The sequence below is a fragment of the Pollicipes pollicipes genome, unplaced genomic scaffold (genome assembly GCF_011947565.3).
Source record: "Pollicipes pollicipes isolate AB1234 unplaced genomic scaffold, Ppol_2.1 Scaffold_7262;HRSCAF=8765_pilon_pilon_pilon, whole genome shotgun sequence".
Taxonomy (NCBI): domain Eukaryota; kingdom Metazoa; phylum Arthropoda; class Thecostraca; order Pollicipedomorpha; family Pollicipedidae; genus Pollicipes; species Pollicipes pollicipes.
In genome coordinates this window covers 19,082,849-19,099,433 of record NW_023597055.1, presented here as the reverse complement: position 1 = coordinate 19,099,433, position 16,585 = coordinate 19,082,849, and the positions used below count along the sequence as shown (strand labels likewise).

At 49.2% G+C, this 16,585-nt stretch overlaps 1 protein-coding gene across 1 annotated transcript; it reads right to left on the bottom strand.

The window, feature by feature from the left end:
- Positions 1–2,492: 2,492 nt before the first annotated feature.
- Positions 2,493–3,632, bottom strand: LOC119113527 (WSC domain-containing protein 1). Its single transcript, XM_037237829.1, has one exon. The coding sequence runs from the start codon at positions 3,519–3,521 to the stop codon at positions 2,682–2,684; it is 840 nt and encodes a 279-aa protein (XP_037093724.1). The 5' UTR covers positions 3,522–3,632; the 3' UTR covers positions 2,493–2,681.
- Between the last annotated feature and the right edge of the window lie 12,953 nt (positions 3,633–16,585).

Genomic DNA, 16,585 nt, shown 5'->3' with positions numbered 1-16,585 from the left:
TGGCTTTTTTGAAACTGACCGTCACAGGCTGCGATTCAGCTCAAGACGGTGGTTGCCAGTAATGAGTGACAACGCGTTGACTGTTGCTTCGGATCGTCTCGGCGAATGAGAAGAGTTAAGGGCGTCTTGGGACGAACCAGGTGCTGTGTACATGTCTGCTGTCCACTTAGTACTTCGTCGTGAAGTCTTGTCACCTTCATCTACGGTAAGCATTGCAACGCTGGTCCCCAAAAGGGAGCGGACAAATGCATCGTCGAAAATTTAAGCTCAGTCAACTAGTTCTCCATAGCGTACAAAATATCAGCAAAGTTGTTGGCTAGTAGCATGGAAAGATTGCAAGCGAGCTGGTATACGACGACCGAATTAGTTTGATAACCGGTGCGTTTTGGTGACAAACGTTAGAATGGCCGCTGGAACTGGCGGATAATTCGCCAAGCTTGAAAACGGCCAGGCAATTTTGGCTCATCGAGTGAAGTAGCTGCATAGAGACAGCCTCACACCAACATTATTAATCTCAGCTAGAAGAACGCGGTTAAGATCCTAGATGTCTTAAGATGTCCTGAGAACTGAAATTTACCATATGCCGACGACGAATATATTTCCACGTGGAGTGTGGCAATCTAGATTGCAGTAATCGACGGATTATGACATGGCAGCCCGGTGTTTCAAAACTACGTAGATTGCTTATTCTATTTCGTCCTTGCTTAGCAGCCATGCATATTACTTCATGAAACATTGATGACGAATAGCACCTAGCTCCGCATTCACCAAGAAATGCAACAAATCAAGACGGAAAAGGCTAGAGCTCAGCCTGTGAAAAAAACGTACTCTCTAATCCATTGATCTCTTGGCGTATGTCTCCGCGTAATATGTTCGTTTCGCGATCAAATTGTCCTGCGTGGTAATGCATAGGTCGTGAGGATGTTGGTGGCAGTGTTGAAAGGAGACGGGTTCTTGAGCGCGACGCGTTTGTCGCTCCGTTTGTCAATAGGGTCAATGTGGGTGTGTGTTGTGATTGTTGTTGGATGTGTAGAATGAGATTCTCTGGGGGTTACTCTGCGGCATTTCAGGGTGCGATTCCTTTACCGAGAAGCAGACGACTGCACATTTTGTCCAGATTGCATTCAACTCAGAGGAGTGAGTAGCTTTTTAAAATACGTAATCCGAAACTGTTTGATGGACGAATTTTTGTGAATAGACCCAACGTTTAGCTTTGTATGGGCATTGCTGCGTGTGCCGTCATCTGATAAAGCCTAGGTCAACAGCAGAACTTTGCGGCGCAAGCTAACACGTTGCAACGTGCAGCACCGTCCGCCCTCCCCTCTGACGTCACCTGACCTTGAGCGCGACCGCCGCCACCGACCCGCTGCTATCGATCTCCGTCAGAAGGGAGAGCGCTTAGGGAGCATCGGGCGTGCGCCCATAGAAATAATCAAAGACGAGACTTCAAAGTCATGATATCGCGCTTCATTGATTTCGTGTGGTCAGAACTTCATGTTTGCATATTGTTTTCCCAAAAAGAGTGTTTCAAGCTTTCGTAACATTTGTTACACAGACATTTTGATGAAATAGCATATTGTCAACGTTGCAGAACATTCGCGCTAGCGAAATCAAGGCAAATGAATGGCAGAACTTCCGTAGTGATGAGCACTGAGCAGGGAGTCCAACGGGATTCCTCCCGCGGGAGCGTCTGCTTCAAATCGAACTTCTGCGCTTTCGCGGGTTTGGAGAAAACTGGTAATACCGATGACAGTTCGGATGCGTCTGTTCTAACAATTCCTGATAAGTTCAAAAAGGTGTCATACTTTCTTTAGGATATCAGTTTGCTGTGATGTCACTTCCATTTCGAAATGGTTTGGCTTGCTGCTACTTTTTTCGCCAGGCCTAATGTTGCGTGGGTAAATTATTTCTCTCGGTGGTGAACTCAGTGTTAGAAAAGCCTATAAGTACAGCATTGCATGCATCTAAGTCCCAGGCCAAAACGCTTAGTACCAGATATGCCAAGGCAGCGTACAATGAATGTAAGATCAGTACCCACTGACATCGACATAATGCGCAGCATCATGATCACTACGTCACCTACCGGTGCCTGGCGTCATTGCTGCCATGCAGTCCGATGCTGTGAAACATCTGAAAGATCACAATCGCCGTACAGGTTTCAGAAATGCGCAAGCCAGTATGCGCAGCCTCAATCCAGTCACTCCAGTATGCCGTAATGCTGGGCCACTGGGCCTGAACCGGACTGGACCCGTTGATGGTCCAAACATGCGTGTAAAAGCGAAAAAAACACATTGCATTGTATTGCACATAATGGGGCCAATCCACGACAGTTGACTATTATCTGACCCTGTTTAATCAGCGTGCTCGCAGGACAGGCCGTATGTGACAAAAAAAAACATGAGGCAATCTTCCCACCCATCCCACTCACACAACGCGCATGTCACACGCCTGCTGAGAAGATAATCAAGTTCATCGAATTGTATTGCGAGTCCTTGCTTTAAACTGACGCTTTGAGTCGTTGTTTTCACCTTAAGTGATGAAAGCGGATTATTTATAGTGCAGTGCCCTTCCACTTCGGCGCAACTTCGGCGTCTGCTTTTAAAGCTATCTGACGGACGTGCTCCCCGTCCGTGCAGGGTTGTGCATTTGGCGCGGACATCCACGTCCAGCTAGTTCCGTTTTCAGGCTCCAATATCCCTAAACTGACCGGCGAACGAGTACTGTTCCAGTGGAAGCTCACGGTAGCCCCTGTCCTTCAAGTGCAGGTTCAGCGCGTGAATTTGACTCCATACCAAGCCGCGCAGGGGCAGCGGGTACGTGGTGTTGTCGGGAACGACGCTGTGTTTCTTGTTGTGGGCTCGTCCCTCCAAATGCAGTCGCACGCACTCCATACGGGCCGGATCGGGCTCCACTTCCAGGAACCGCAGCATCCTTCGCAGCTCGTACATGGGGTCTCGCACAAGGTGCTCGTACATCACAACGTGCGTGGCGTTGGTGGCCTCCAGCCACTGCAAGTTGACGGCGAACCAGCGTCGGGCGTAGAAGCTCACAGACTGCTCCCACTCGGGCCCCTGGAACAGCTCCGCGCGGGCCCCGTCCGTGTGCAGAACAGACTGGGAGCTGCTGAAGTACATCAGCGAAATGCAGGCTTTGAACGGGTCACGGATGAGCAAAATGGCGCGCCTCGTCGAGTTGGGCGCGAAAGGAGCCGTGTCCGAAGGCAGCCTTTCGTTGCCGGCGACGACCCACGGCTCCGGCAGGCTATGAGTCTTGTAAACGATTGTGTTGCCCCGGGTCCAGCTGGACAAATCGCCGGCGAACCCCATGCGAGAAAGCTCCGTACCTCTGTTGCTCTCCACTGTGTTCCCCTTCATGGATGCATTGCGGCTCACTGCGGCGTTTCTATACTGGAAGTACGTTGGCCCTCCAGCGCTGGTGAAGAGGCCGGTGGCTGACTCCAGCAGGTAGCGGGTCCAGGTGTTGCCCGACCTCGGGAAGGACGCCAGGCGAACCGCCTCCATAGAACCGTCACAGGCGAACCTGGTGATGAAGTGGCGGCACTGGGGGCCGGAGAACCAAGCCTGCTCGGGTGGACTGTCTGCCCAGAGCTGGCTGATTGGCTGTCCCCTGTACAGGCCTTCTGAGTGGGACGCCGGCTGCTGCTGCCGCAGGGCGTCCGACGTCTGTTGCTGGTACGTGAGGAAGACCAGCAGCCAACAGCCGGCAGCAGCCAACACCAGCAGCACCAGCCTCTGCCAGCGGCCGGTCCGCACGGCCGTCATGTCAGCCGGTGACGTCTACCAGGTGGCAGTGCGGACCGGCCGGTGACGCCCACCAGATGGCAGTCCTGACCGGCCGGTGGCGCCCACCAGATGGCAGTACAGACCCCTCGGTGGCCCCACCAGATTGCAGCCCGGACCGGTCGGGCGCCCGGACGCCTGGAAAGTAAACACCAGAGGTCAGCGGCCGCGCCGGAGGACGGAGCGTCAGCTCCGCAACGCCAATGCCACCCGGCAACAGCGAGCCGGGCCATAAGGCAGATGAAGATGAAGATGAAGCGTCAATCGGGATACCGCGCGGCAGGATTCAGCTGCCACCGTCGCTCTGAATGCGAGCCCGTGAAGCAGGCTTGTTGTAGGTTTGTCATAACAACGTAGTCGTCCATCGCAGTTGCAAATTACAACTTATGCTGGCATTTTCGAAACACGGAACTTATTTTGATCGGGTGGTCACCACACCCACATCACGTGAGCTACCGCGTGGCAGCCTTGGCGGGGTGCAACGTTCATGCGATGTGCTTTTTCCAATTTCAAATGCCAGAGTCTCATAGGAGACCATTGCTACTCTTAAGTAGATTACTGAGTCCAAGGGCCCATGTATGTATGTATATATACATACTGATGCAGCTATATTGATCTAATTATTTCATGTGTATATGGATATATATATATATATATATGTAGGAATTAGAAATGTAATGACCAGGACAGCAGTTACTATCGTTTATGTCAATCCGCCAACGTTTCGATGTGAAAGAGCATCACCATCAGGACACATCTTGACACAATCCTGATGACGAAACTCAATGGTATCGAATCGTTGGCAGATTGACATAAATGAAAATGACTACTGTACTTGCCGTTAAGCTTTTGCCGCGTCTAACTATCCAAAGATACTCAATATATATATATATATATATATATATATATATATATATATATATATATATATCAGGACACATTCTTACACAATGAAACAAGGTAGACATCGCTAGGTTAGATCACCCGCCACATCGCCCGTGGCAAGAAAGTGGATGGTTATGGTTAGCCAATTCAACACAAGCACGACGCTTTTCTGCGCGCAAAGAGGTCAGCTTGAAAAAATCACGCAACGAAAGATATTTTAGAATGAAAAAATGATTCCTTATAATTTGCAGGGAATGTGCAGACTCCATGATGTTCAATGGTGGCTTTTTTGGTATGTATAAAGTGATTAGAAAATCCTAAAATCTGGAGAATTCCTGCACCGCCTTAATGCGGAAAAACGTTCAATGTTAAAACGAGTCTCACATGTACATAACTCTTCTCGGACGGGCGAAGGGTCTGGGCTAAAAAGAATGTTACCTGTACGCCCAGACCTTTCCAAATGTTGATGTAGTCTGCTGTGCAGGCTACGTAGGGTTGAACCGACTTTTGATATTTCACACGAACTACAAATCTATGGTATTAATGAGCCAAACTCAGACAGATGAGACTTCGCTACAGTGGAGCAGAACCCGATGATCATGGATAGGTACACGAAATGCCCCCCCCCCCCCCCCACCCCCACCTTTTATATTAGTAATATTGGGTAATTTATATTAGTAAATAATAAATTTATATCGATAATGATATTGGCTCTAATATTGTGCAACTGACCACCAGCTTGAATGTGGAATAAGTAGCGTTTCGATCTAATGATGTAACGTATAAACAAAGCCGAATGTCGAGGTGAGTAATCTATCATTAAAGCGTTTAGAATGGGCATTGTGTGCATTTAGGGGATTTCCAAAATTTTCAGGACCAATCACGTATTATCTCAATGTTGCCGGGAGATGGAGATTAGCCGAAAGGTGCAAACGATGGCGATGACCTAACGCTGGTCGGCGTGAGGCCAAGACGTTCAGGCGTGCCGCACTCCCACGTGCACGGCCGCACTCCCACGTGCACGGCCGTACTCCCACGTGCACGGCCGCACTCCCACGTGCACGGCCGCACTCCCACGTGCACGGCCGCACTCCCACGTGCACGGCCGTACTCCCACGTGCACGGCCGCACTCCCACGTGCACGGCCGCACTCCCACGTGCACGGCCGCACTCCCACGTGCACGGCCGTACTCCCACGTGCACGGCCCGCACTCCCACGTGCAGGATGTCTGCCGACATTGCCTGTTGTTGATTTGGGTTTTAAGACGCCACAGCTGCTTGGTTGTTCGACGCTGAACACCAGCTGCTGACATTGCCAAGTGCGTGGGGAGAGGAGACGGAACATCTTGTACTTCAGAGCAGAGATGATCACTTGGAAGGACCGATCTCAGTGGGAGAGGGGAAGCCAGTCAAAGAGGAGCCAGTCAAAGAGGCTCTCATGAACAGCAACGGTCCCCATAAGAGTTCATAGAATGTTCGACTCGTCGAAGTCGTTACAAAGCCCTCGCAAAGACGCTTACGAAAGATGTCATGCTCGGCAAAGTCAGTATAAGGATACAAGTCATGAAATCCTCGGGCGGTTGGCATTGGGAAAGTTGGCCCTCCTGGGGGGGGGGGGGGGCGAGGACGCCAGGTGAGGGCAATGACATACGAGCAATGATGCAATGAAATTAAGCAACGAAGCAGCTCATGACAATGATGTCTTAACATGCACTCGGGTGGGGGTCAGCGTGACCGCCCCCCCCCTCCCCCCCCTCCCGACGCTTTCTTATAATGATTTCCGAACATCGTGGTGTAGCCGCGCTAAACTTTGAAAAGCTGTAGAAAATTAGATGGTAGTTTTTATGCAAAAAAATCAGATGTACTTGTAACGTCGCCGACCCGTGGTTGGTCAAAGTTAGGCCATAGTTGTCAGCAAAGGGTTTCTCCAGGGAATCGTTCAGTGTGATGCGACAACGGAGTTTCAAAAGAATCTATACACATATGAGATAGTTTCGTATGCAATGAAGCAATTAACTTCAAAATACCAACGAATTTCATTGATTGGGGGTCAGTTATGAAGGTCAGACCGAGGTCGAAACTATCCTGTTTTTTACCCGAGAGCTTGGTTTATGGGATAGTTTCTGGCGTTTATTTGGAATATGTTAATGACAGGGACCGAAAAAGCATCCTTCAATGACTATTTAAAGGGTAGATTAACTTACTGATCTAAAATGACCCAGATCAACATTTCGTTTTCAGGGATATACCGCCTAGAGTAATCCCTGACTCTTATATGAAGGGAAAAATAGGAGCAATCTCGTGGGTAGTTTGTCACCTTGACCTTTTGAAGTTCAGGCAAGGGTACTGAATGGAATTAAACACCATTGGCCTCTTGCTCAGAACAGGAATTTGGCTTCACGGCGGTTGCGTGGGCAGCTCTGGGGGCGCTTGAGACACCAATTTGGATTTTGACCTTGCTTGACCATATCGACCCCAAGATTACGACCTAGGAACCTAAAATATGACACAAGTGAGTTTATACACAGGCCATCCCACCCTGTAAATTAATTGTCTCTAGCAACCTTGGATTTCTGGACCTCAGAGATCAAATTGACCTCCCACCCGAGCGGAGGGCATCTAACGGTCGCCCCGGGCGTGTGTTAACTGTGCGCTACCGCCCCTTTTGCCAAATGACCCGGAACCCGTCGTGTGAAACAGCCTGAGGTAAATGAAAGGGAGGAAGATAATGAGGCCTGCAACTGAGGTCCTTAATATCCCCCATTGGCGAAATGCTTGGGAAAGTTCTCTACCAAACCTTGGGTGCCTCTGGAAGGGATTAGAGGGTGAAATTGTGGGCCGAAGCTCATTAGGGACACGAGTAACGGAGGCAGGGTATTGTGAGAATGAAAAGCGAATACGTGAACTAGTACGTAAATCATAAGGACCAGTGGGAGCAATAGCAGTTCAGCATAGGCCAAGGATGGCCAAATTAAAATTGCAGCTCCAAACAGCCGATGCTTGAAGCCTTAGACATCGTGACGGAAGTGATGGGCGACATCCTGCGCAGGGCACGCCATAACCCGACTCATGTCAGACGATTTAAGCAAGGGAAGAGCCCAAACCCCACCCTGCCCATCACCGAAACTCCTCCGCATGTCGTTATGCCGTCCTCATCTCATGCGTCGAATGTCGAATGCCGAATGTCGTCCTTATCTCAACCCCAGCTCTACTTCTGAGCGGTGAAGTTGCCTATGCGTCTCAGTAGGAATTGGCTAGAGAAAATTGGCCAGCCGGCTACATTGGATGAACGATTGGACACGACTGTCATTAAATGTCCCAGGGCGATTTCAAAGAAGAAAGTGAACATCATCAGCGAGCTCTCAAGATTGTCTTAACCCGAAAAAACAGCTTTTTAAAATTATTGCAAATGTTACAGAAGCCTGCATATCACAAATACAACCCAACGAAGACCTAAGAGGGCTCAAGGTTGGCCATGGACCGCTTCAGGAAGCTTAAACCTCTTGAGTGATTACGTGCGAAAATTGTTGCAAAAGTTTCAGGGTGTTGCGAGACCGATTTGCAGTGAAATGGAGCACCGCAGAGCCATTAAAATGCCTACGTTGTTTTCGCAAGGCACTGCAACACCCAATAAAGATGTTGAAAAAGTTACAAAATTGCGCAACGCAATCAATGCACGCACCCCACTGCAACGCTACGGCATCTAACACGCACAACACGCCTGAAGCGCATGTTCCGCAGTACAAAACGGGTGGAGCTGCGCTCTCAATAACTGGTGAGAGGAAGCAGCGGGCCGGCTGAAACGTTCTCAATGATTCGCGAGAGGAAGCAGCGACCGGCTGCTGCGTTCTCAATAACTCATGAGGGGAACCAGCGGGCCAGTTGAAATTGTTGCCCCCACACCATGGTTTATGAAGTCTCCCAGCCGGGGAACAAACACTCCTAACCTTGCAACTTAACCTACAAGGTTATCAGAGGTCGAAAACAAGTTAACGGGGCTTACTGTGGGTCAATGCTGCCTCGCGTGGGCGAAACACGAGAATGGACTGTCTGTCCGAAAGCCAGTAACGTCCGGAAAGTGAACAGCAGGCCAGCGTGCGGTCGTCACGAAGCTTGCTTTACAAGTCCTCTGAGTTACGCTGTGCAAGCCCTCAGAGTTGCGCTGTGTAAACCCTCGGAGTTACGCTGTGCAAGCCCTCAGAGTTACGCCGTGCAAGCCCTCAGAGTTACGCTGTGTAAGCCCTCAGAGTTACGCTGTGCATCAGTAAATTGATGTGCCACGAATAGAGGCCTTCGCGGTTAAGATTTCATCCACCCAATTGATCCCTTGCCCACGGGGCTGGGCCCAAACTCACCCACCTGCTATCCGTGCCTGATCAGTTGTACGCGCCCGTTCCCCAGCCTTTTTCACGTTCCAGCTCTTATGTTTAAAATGATGGAAACGTTTCGGGAAAATTTACTCCCTGACTTACTTTTTTGCTTTGATTATCACAGAACTAGTGGGATGGAGATCATTGTAGCTAGGAAAAGATAAAGGAGTAACGTTTTGTGCTCTTTCCGGGAGAATGCACTCGCCATTTCGAAAACGTCTTACTCATACGGATACCCATACGAGTATTTTCCCAAAATGTTAAATAAATCATCCCGTTACCCATTTCACTCAGGTACCCATAATTTTCCCCAACCCTTGACGCCCTTATACGAACCTTATACGAACCTGGTCTATGTGTAATTCTCCACAAAACACGACAGGCAGCTTTGGGAAAGTGTGTTGGTTCTGTCATTGACTTTAACATGCATCACAATTTCGGGGACGCAGAATGTGTGTCCTCAATCGGACCAATCACCAGGCTGCCCTGCGGCCTGGGTTTGGGTGCTGATTAGTTACAGCGTCCTAAAATGGCGATACGTTAAGGTTTTTACATGACTAATTTTCACACGTCACATGCCCATGAGTTGACGTTGCCTGGGTTAAAAATTTTGAATTGTACGTCAGCAAAATTAACCACAAGGTGCGGTTTATGTGTTCTTGTGGGAATTTTTGTGGTTTCATGGGGTTTTGGACCCCGGGTATAGCTTCAGATGGTCTCGACACGCACACATGCGACCCGATTCTCACCACAGGACGTGAGCTCCACGGGGGATAAGATTGGCTGACTTAATGAGGCTGATGGAGGAGAACAAGGCCCAAACATTTACCATGACCGGTGACGAGAAGGCGATGACAAAACGCTCAAAGAAACCGCTGGAGGTGCTCTCACGGTAACGCATGGAAGTGACTTCAACTCTTCCTAGATTGACACGGGCAGCGCTTCAAACTCCTCCTGGGTCGAGACAAGCAGCACTTCATACTTTTCCTGGATCGAGGCGGACAGCACCTCCAACTCTTCCTAGACCACACGGGCGGCACTTCAAGCTATTCCTGGATCGAGACAAGCAGCACTGACCGTCGTCGGTGATGGCTCTTCAACCTCCACTGCGGTGGGTGAAACAGTCATCTCTGCGCGCCGATGGTGTGACGTCACGAAAAGAAGGGGCGGAGCTACGGCCGTTGACCTTAAAAGAGGACCGCTGCATGACGGCGCAGGTCATCCCAATAGAGGTCAGGCACTGCTCGGCGATGGGCTTCGGCAGAGGAGCCGATGCTGCAAAGGGTTCTGCAGATGGGCAAAAGGACACCCGCTTGGCGACTGCTCTAAGACTTTGGAGTTTTGAGTGGCTGAGAATTGGTTGTCCATTGATCTCGCTGTCCTTGCATTCGAGCTTTTGTTCATGTGTCACATGCTCTCTCGTATGAGCTGGATGCGTAACTTTCTGCATAGCTAACGCGAATGTGTTCCTTGCAATAATGTGCCAGGGCAGTTGAATAAGCCGCGTGCGTCAGTTGTTTTCATGCTGCTGCACAGCACGCTTGGAACACTTGACACCAAACGACGTAGACAGATTTCAGTCTTTTTGGAACCCAGAACCGGAAACAGTGATTGAACTAATGTTCCGAACCCGGTTAGTCCGGCGGGTTGGCAGCACCGATGGTTGTTCAGAGATCTTTGCGCTTTTTAAATTCCTTTTGGGTTTTTGCTTTGCTAAGCCCCGGAACCATGGCGGGGGAAGGACTCTGCCACCCCTGCCTAGCCCGGCGCATACTCTGCCTTCACTTCAAATCGAAGCTTAATCGCATTATTATTGTTGACAAGACAATTTATGACAGATACGATGATATTGTATTTAGGTATAGCCATGAGAGAAAAGCTCACCAAAATTGTCATTTGCATTGTCACTTAAGTACGGTAATGGATCAAGAGAATATGATGAAATAACGCTACCACACAAGGCTTTTATGCCTTCAAACCGGTTCAAGGTGCGCAATGAACAGAGTAGATACGCAGCATTGCTGAGCCGTATCTATTTGCATTCTACAGCTGCTACAAAAACAAACAAAAAACGACACTGGAAGTTTTGACGGCCCATTATTTATTGACGAAAGCGTACAAGAACAGCGGTGGTACGTGGGGAATTAAGGATATTGCATCGCAGCAGGTATGCTGCAAGTTGATATCATTTTTCACCTCCTCTTCAAAAAAGTTTGATGTGCAAATTTTGCAAGCACGTGATGCTCCGATCCCCTCCTAACCCGGCTTTAAACTCTAGGCACGGAAGACATTGAATGTGCTCGGTAAGTGCAGGGGAACATCGTCGAGCGGCCTTTTGGAGTCCAAATAGCATCGTACTAGCATTCGTAGCAATGTTCTCCTGCCGATGTGAGGGGACTCTTGTGTGATGAAATTGGAAATGAGGTCCCCGTATTGAACACCTTTACACACCCAGTATGCTAAAATTGGAAATAAGGTCCCCGTATTGAACACCTTTACACACCCGGTATGCTAAAATTGGAAACAAGGTCCCCGTATTGAACACCTTTTCGAAGAACATGTTTCCTCCAGCAAGGAGTTTGTTAGGATAGGGCAGAACTATCCCCTCTATTCTATGATAGAGCGCTCGCGTCCTCCGTCCCCCTGGTGGTGCCGGCCCTGGACACCGCTGAAACCGTTGCTGGCTGTTGTTTGTAACGCAGCGGCAGGCACCAGCTGTTGGCGGAGAAATCCCGTTTAAACGCTCTGATACACCACTGCAGCTCTGCGCGAAGGTCCCAAGCCATAAACATTAAATGAAAGTCCATTGGCGTCCACTCTGTGCTTGGGATCGCGCTCATGGACGCTAGGTCTGAACATGACGATAATATTCTTCCTGGCCGTGAAGCTGTATGGCTTATGGGATGTCAGCCGGAGTTTACTCCTTAAAATCGGTTGGGGGCTCGGCCGAAAAGGATGACCCAACCTGCCCGCTGTTTTCCTGCGGAGGAGTCCCTTCCCCATTTGAAGTCAATGTGGGCCGCCTCTGGCGCAAAGCTCAGAATTAGGCGAATTCAAAGAAAAATATGTTGGTAAATCTTGATAAGGGATCACTGATTACTTCTGCTGTCGCTGATGGTGTATGTAGCTACCGCAGTTACGATTATGCAACAAATATGCTAGCCAGTGATAGGAAAAACATGCGTTTACATTTGTCTGAGTCATCCTGTTCTTTTAGAAGCTGCCACTACTTGCAATTATTTGTTCTTTATTTCAGTCCGTTTGGAGAAACTTGTTGACTATTTGCAGACTGGCTTTATATATGAAGAGGTTTAGCATGACAAGAATGCTAGGTACCCGCTTCATACTATTTGGAGCCAAATTAGCATAACACTCATAGCGATGTGTTAAGGTACTTACTGCCTATAATGCCAATAGTTAACACGCGCTCGGGTGGGGTCAAATTACCCCCCCCCCCCAAAGGTTTTTTCCGGAATGTTTCCGGACATCGCGGCGCAGCCGCGCCACATTTTGCATAGCTGTAGACAATTGAATAGTGGATCGTTTGAAAAAATTTGGACGTACCTTGCAAGGTCGAAGTCCAATGGCAGGTCAAAGTCAGACCATAGTTTCAGCGGAGGCGATTTCTCCAGGGAATCGTTCAATCTGATGCAACAACGGAGTGTTTGACCAAGCCATACATCGCCGAGATAATTTCTTAGGCACCACAACTGCTGAATGAAAAAATTACATTGACCTGAGGTCCGGGATGAGGGTCATACCAAGGCAAAAAACAACCTGTTTTATTACCCTAGGGCTTGCTGAATAAGGTAGTTTCTGGTGGTTTTCCATGGACTTCTTAGATGGCATAATAGGTCCCTGATCAAAATGACCCAGGTCAACATTTTTTGTTAGGAAAAAACTGCCTAGCGTAATCTTTGTCGCTTATTTAAACGCAAAACCCAAAGCAGTCTTGTATGATCTTAGTCACCGTGACCTTCAAAACGTCAAAAAGGTCACTGACCTTAAATGAGCATGTAGCGTTTTGCTTAGAAACAGTTATCTAGGTTCTGAGTCCTTTGTTGACCAACCTGAAATTTAACCTTTTTGACCTTATTTGACCCGAAGGTCATGATTTAGGGACCTCAAACTTTGATCTTAGTGAATTCACGCACAGGTCAATGCGCCCTGTGAATTTCGTGTCTCTAGACCTCTTGGTTCCTGAGATCTCAGAGCGGTCAAATTGACCCCCCACCCGAGCGAAGGGTACCCAGCCCCCCCCCCCCCTCCCCCCCACCCGAGTTCGTGTTAAGATATTTGTTTTATATCTATTTGGCCGAGTATTCCCTGTTTGCTCTGATGCATTGAGGGGACTCAGAGGAGCAGTGAGGGGGCTCGATCAGCATAGAGGGGGGCCTCAGGTCCTTGCGAAAGTATATGACGTGACTCCCCTTAGCGATAATAATCGAGTGACCCTGCTACGTCGTCATGCCTGCCTGAATGGCCTTAAAATAGTCTGCGCGAAATAGCGTGCACATCTTCACGGGTGTGTAGCTCAGACATTAGAGCGGTTTAGGTCATAACAGGGGCAGGCCTGCAAACTGCATCAGATGCTCTTCAAAATGGCGATTGCATTCTAAAACCCCATACAAATGCGGAACACTCTCTCCAAGTCAGGGTCATCCTTCATCTGAATCACTCTTTCCCAATGCGTGAGATGTGGCCGTTGCGGGTAGCGTGTCATAATCGTTGGACCCGGATATAGTAATACAGAGATCCTTCTAGCCAAAGTCAAAATATAGACATGGCGATGTCGCGGCAGCCATAAGGAATCTAGTGTCGCATGTTGATAATTAGTAGCCGTGCGACATCGTTATGATTGTCGTGCCCGCGCCGTAGTTGTGTTTGTTTACTTGAATCGGCGCCGACGTCCGTCAGTCTCACAGCAGTCCGGTGTGCGACTGTCAGCTGGATATTGCGCGGCGTCTCGATTGTCTCCAAATTCGGTGTGCAGGGTCCTATCAATACGCTGCATCCAAAAATTACTGCCCTTTGCGTGACTTCCGAGCAACAAAACACGGATCATACCAGTTTCGTACTGCGGGGTGTCTCGGCAGCCTCCAAATTTGGTACGCTGGCTGCAAGGCCTTCTGGACATGCTTATTCAGGAAATTATAGGCTGTGGATGGCATTTTGCGTAACTTCCGAGTCGCAAGACGCGTATTGTCGCCAACCCGATGTTACAGGGCGTCTCGATTGCCTGTTAATTTGGTGGGTGAAGCCTCCTGGACTCACCGATTTAAAAAAAATCGAAGGTTTCGGGGTGACAATTCGCATAATTCCGAGTTACAAGTCGCGTAACATGTCAATGTAATTTGCGGATCGTCTCGATTGCTTCCCAGCTTGGTGCGTGGGGCCTTCTTGACACGCTAAATCTGAAAATCACTGTATTTGGGTTGGAAGGTTACGTAGCTTTCGAGTCACAAGATGCGAAACACGCCAGTTGGATATTTCGGGGCGCATCCAGTGCTTTACTAGTCGGTGGTGGTGGGCCCTCTTATCATACAGATTCCGAAGATGATATGTTTTGGAGTGAGTTTAGGAGTACCTTCCGAGTTACAGCAGGCGGGGCATGCTAGTTTGAGTTTGAGGTCATTTCGACTGCATTCAAAGTTGGTATGCAGTGCGCTCGCAACACGCTGGCCTCGAAAATCATGCGTTTTGGAGTGGGATACTGCGTAATTATCGACTTACAAGACGCGTAACATGCCTGCTTGATATGGCGGGGCGTCTCGATTGCTTCAAAACTTGGTGTGCAGGGCTTCCCCAACACGCTGGTTCTGGAAGCCATAGGCGTGATGACAAAAATGAGGCCAACGCTAGAGGTATCGATTGAATTACTTATTTGTGGGGTCCTAAAAAATTTTCAGCGCTTAGCTTGGAAATTAGACAGACAGAGGTCAACACCTTTGTCGCTCATGCAGGCAAAGCTAAGAGAAAATGTGGTTTTAGGGGAATTGATGTGACCGACATGCAGTGGCTAATGCGGGTGTTGAATGTACTTGTTATGCACATCCGAGAGTGAGCACACCCGCTCACTCGGCACCCTCATCGTCACGTCACACGGCATCTCGTCTCATGGGTACATGGGTGCTATGTAAAGTTTAGTCATCAGCCGAGGCCGCTTGATATTCGCATGGCGCGAAGGGACAGGGCGACAAATATACAGCCAGATGGGAAGTAACAGGCCGCCGTGGACGGAAACAGACTACTCTAGCACACGCCCGGGTGGCCGGTTGAATACTTTTGTCGGGTGGGGGTGAGGGTCAATTTGACCCCCTGAGATCCCAGACACTGAGAGAGCTAGAGGCACTAAATTTACAGAGTGTGTTAGCCTGTGCATTAACTTAGTTGTGTCAAAATTTGAGGCTCACATATCATGACATTTGGGTAAAATAGGGTCGAATGATGTTAAACTCTAGATGGGTGGCCAAAATGACCCCCCCCCCCCCTCACAGACTTTTTATGTAGCCATCGTGCACCCAGATACCTGTTCTAAGTAACACGTCACTGGTGCTGATTTCAGGTCAATTACCTTGTTTTCCTTTCTCTACCTTTTACCTCCCAAAAAAACAAATGCTGAACTGGGTCAATTTAGGTCAGTGGCCCATTCTGACCTTTTAGAAGTCTATGGAAGATGTATAATGCGGTTCGTGCTATCGACAGATGCAAAATGGGCGCCAAAACTACCCCGTGCAGCAAGCTCCCGACTAAAGAATGCAGACTGCAGCTGACCTTGATCTTACCTTCATACCTGACCCTAGGTTAAGGTAATTTGCAAATTCAATTGTTGCGCTGTCCAAGAAACTATCTCAGAGATTACGACTTCGTCTAACTTCCGCTGTTGAATCACAATGAGCGATTTCCTGGAAACTGTCCCTGCTGAATCTATGTCCTGAATTTGACCTGTCGTATGTCAGCGACATCACAACGTGCATCAAATTTTGACACTAAACGGCCCGTTATTTAATTGTATATTGCTGTGCGAAATTTGACACGGCTTCGCCGCGCCAATGCGGGAATCATTCCGCAAAAACGTTCGGGGGTCAAATTGACCCTACCTGAGCGCATGCTAGACGGGAAGTTGCGGGCTACCCTACACGGGCGGTAGCAGGCTACCTTAGATGGCAACAGCGGGCTACCCTAGACGGCCAGTGTCAGATCCTATTGGTCGATGGGATGTTTCAGATGATCCGAAGGAGGCCTCCAGTGATAATGTTCTCATATACGCATATGTCATGAAGTCGTAATGTCATGTCCGCTACCCTAGACAGGCAGTAGCGGGCTACCCTACGCGGGCAGTAGCAGGCTACCTTAGACGGCAGTAGTGGGCTACCCTAGATGGGCAGTAGCGGGCTACCCTACACGGGCAGTAGCAGGCTACCTTAGACAGCAGTAGCGGGCTACCGTGGACGGGCAGCGCTAGATCCTATTGGTCGGCGGAAGGTTCCACATGATCCGAAGGAGGTCTTCAGCGATAATGTTCTCAAA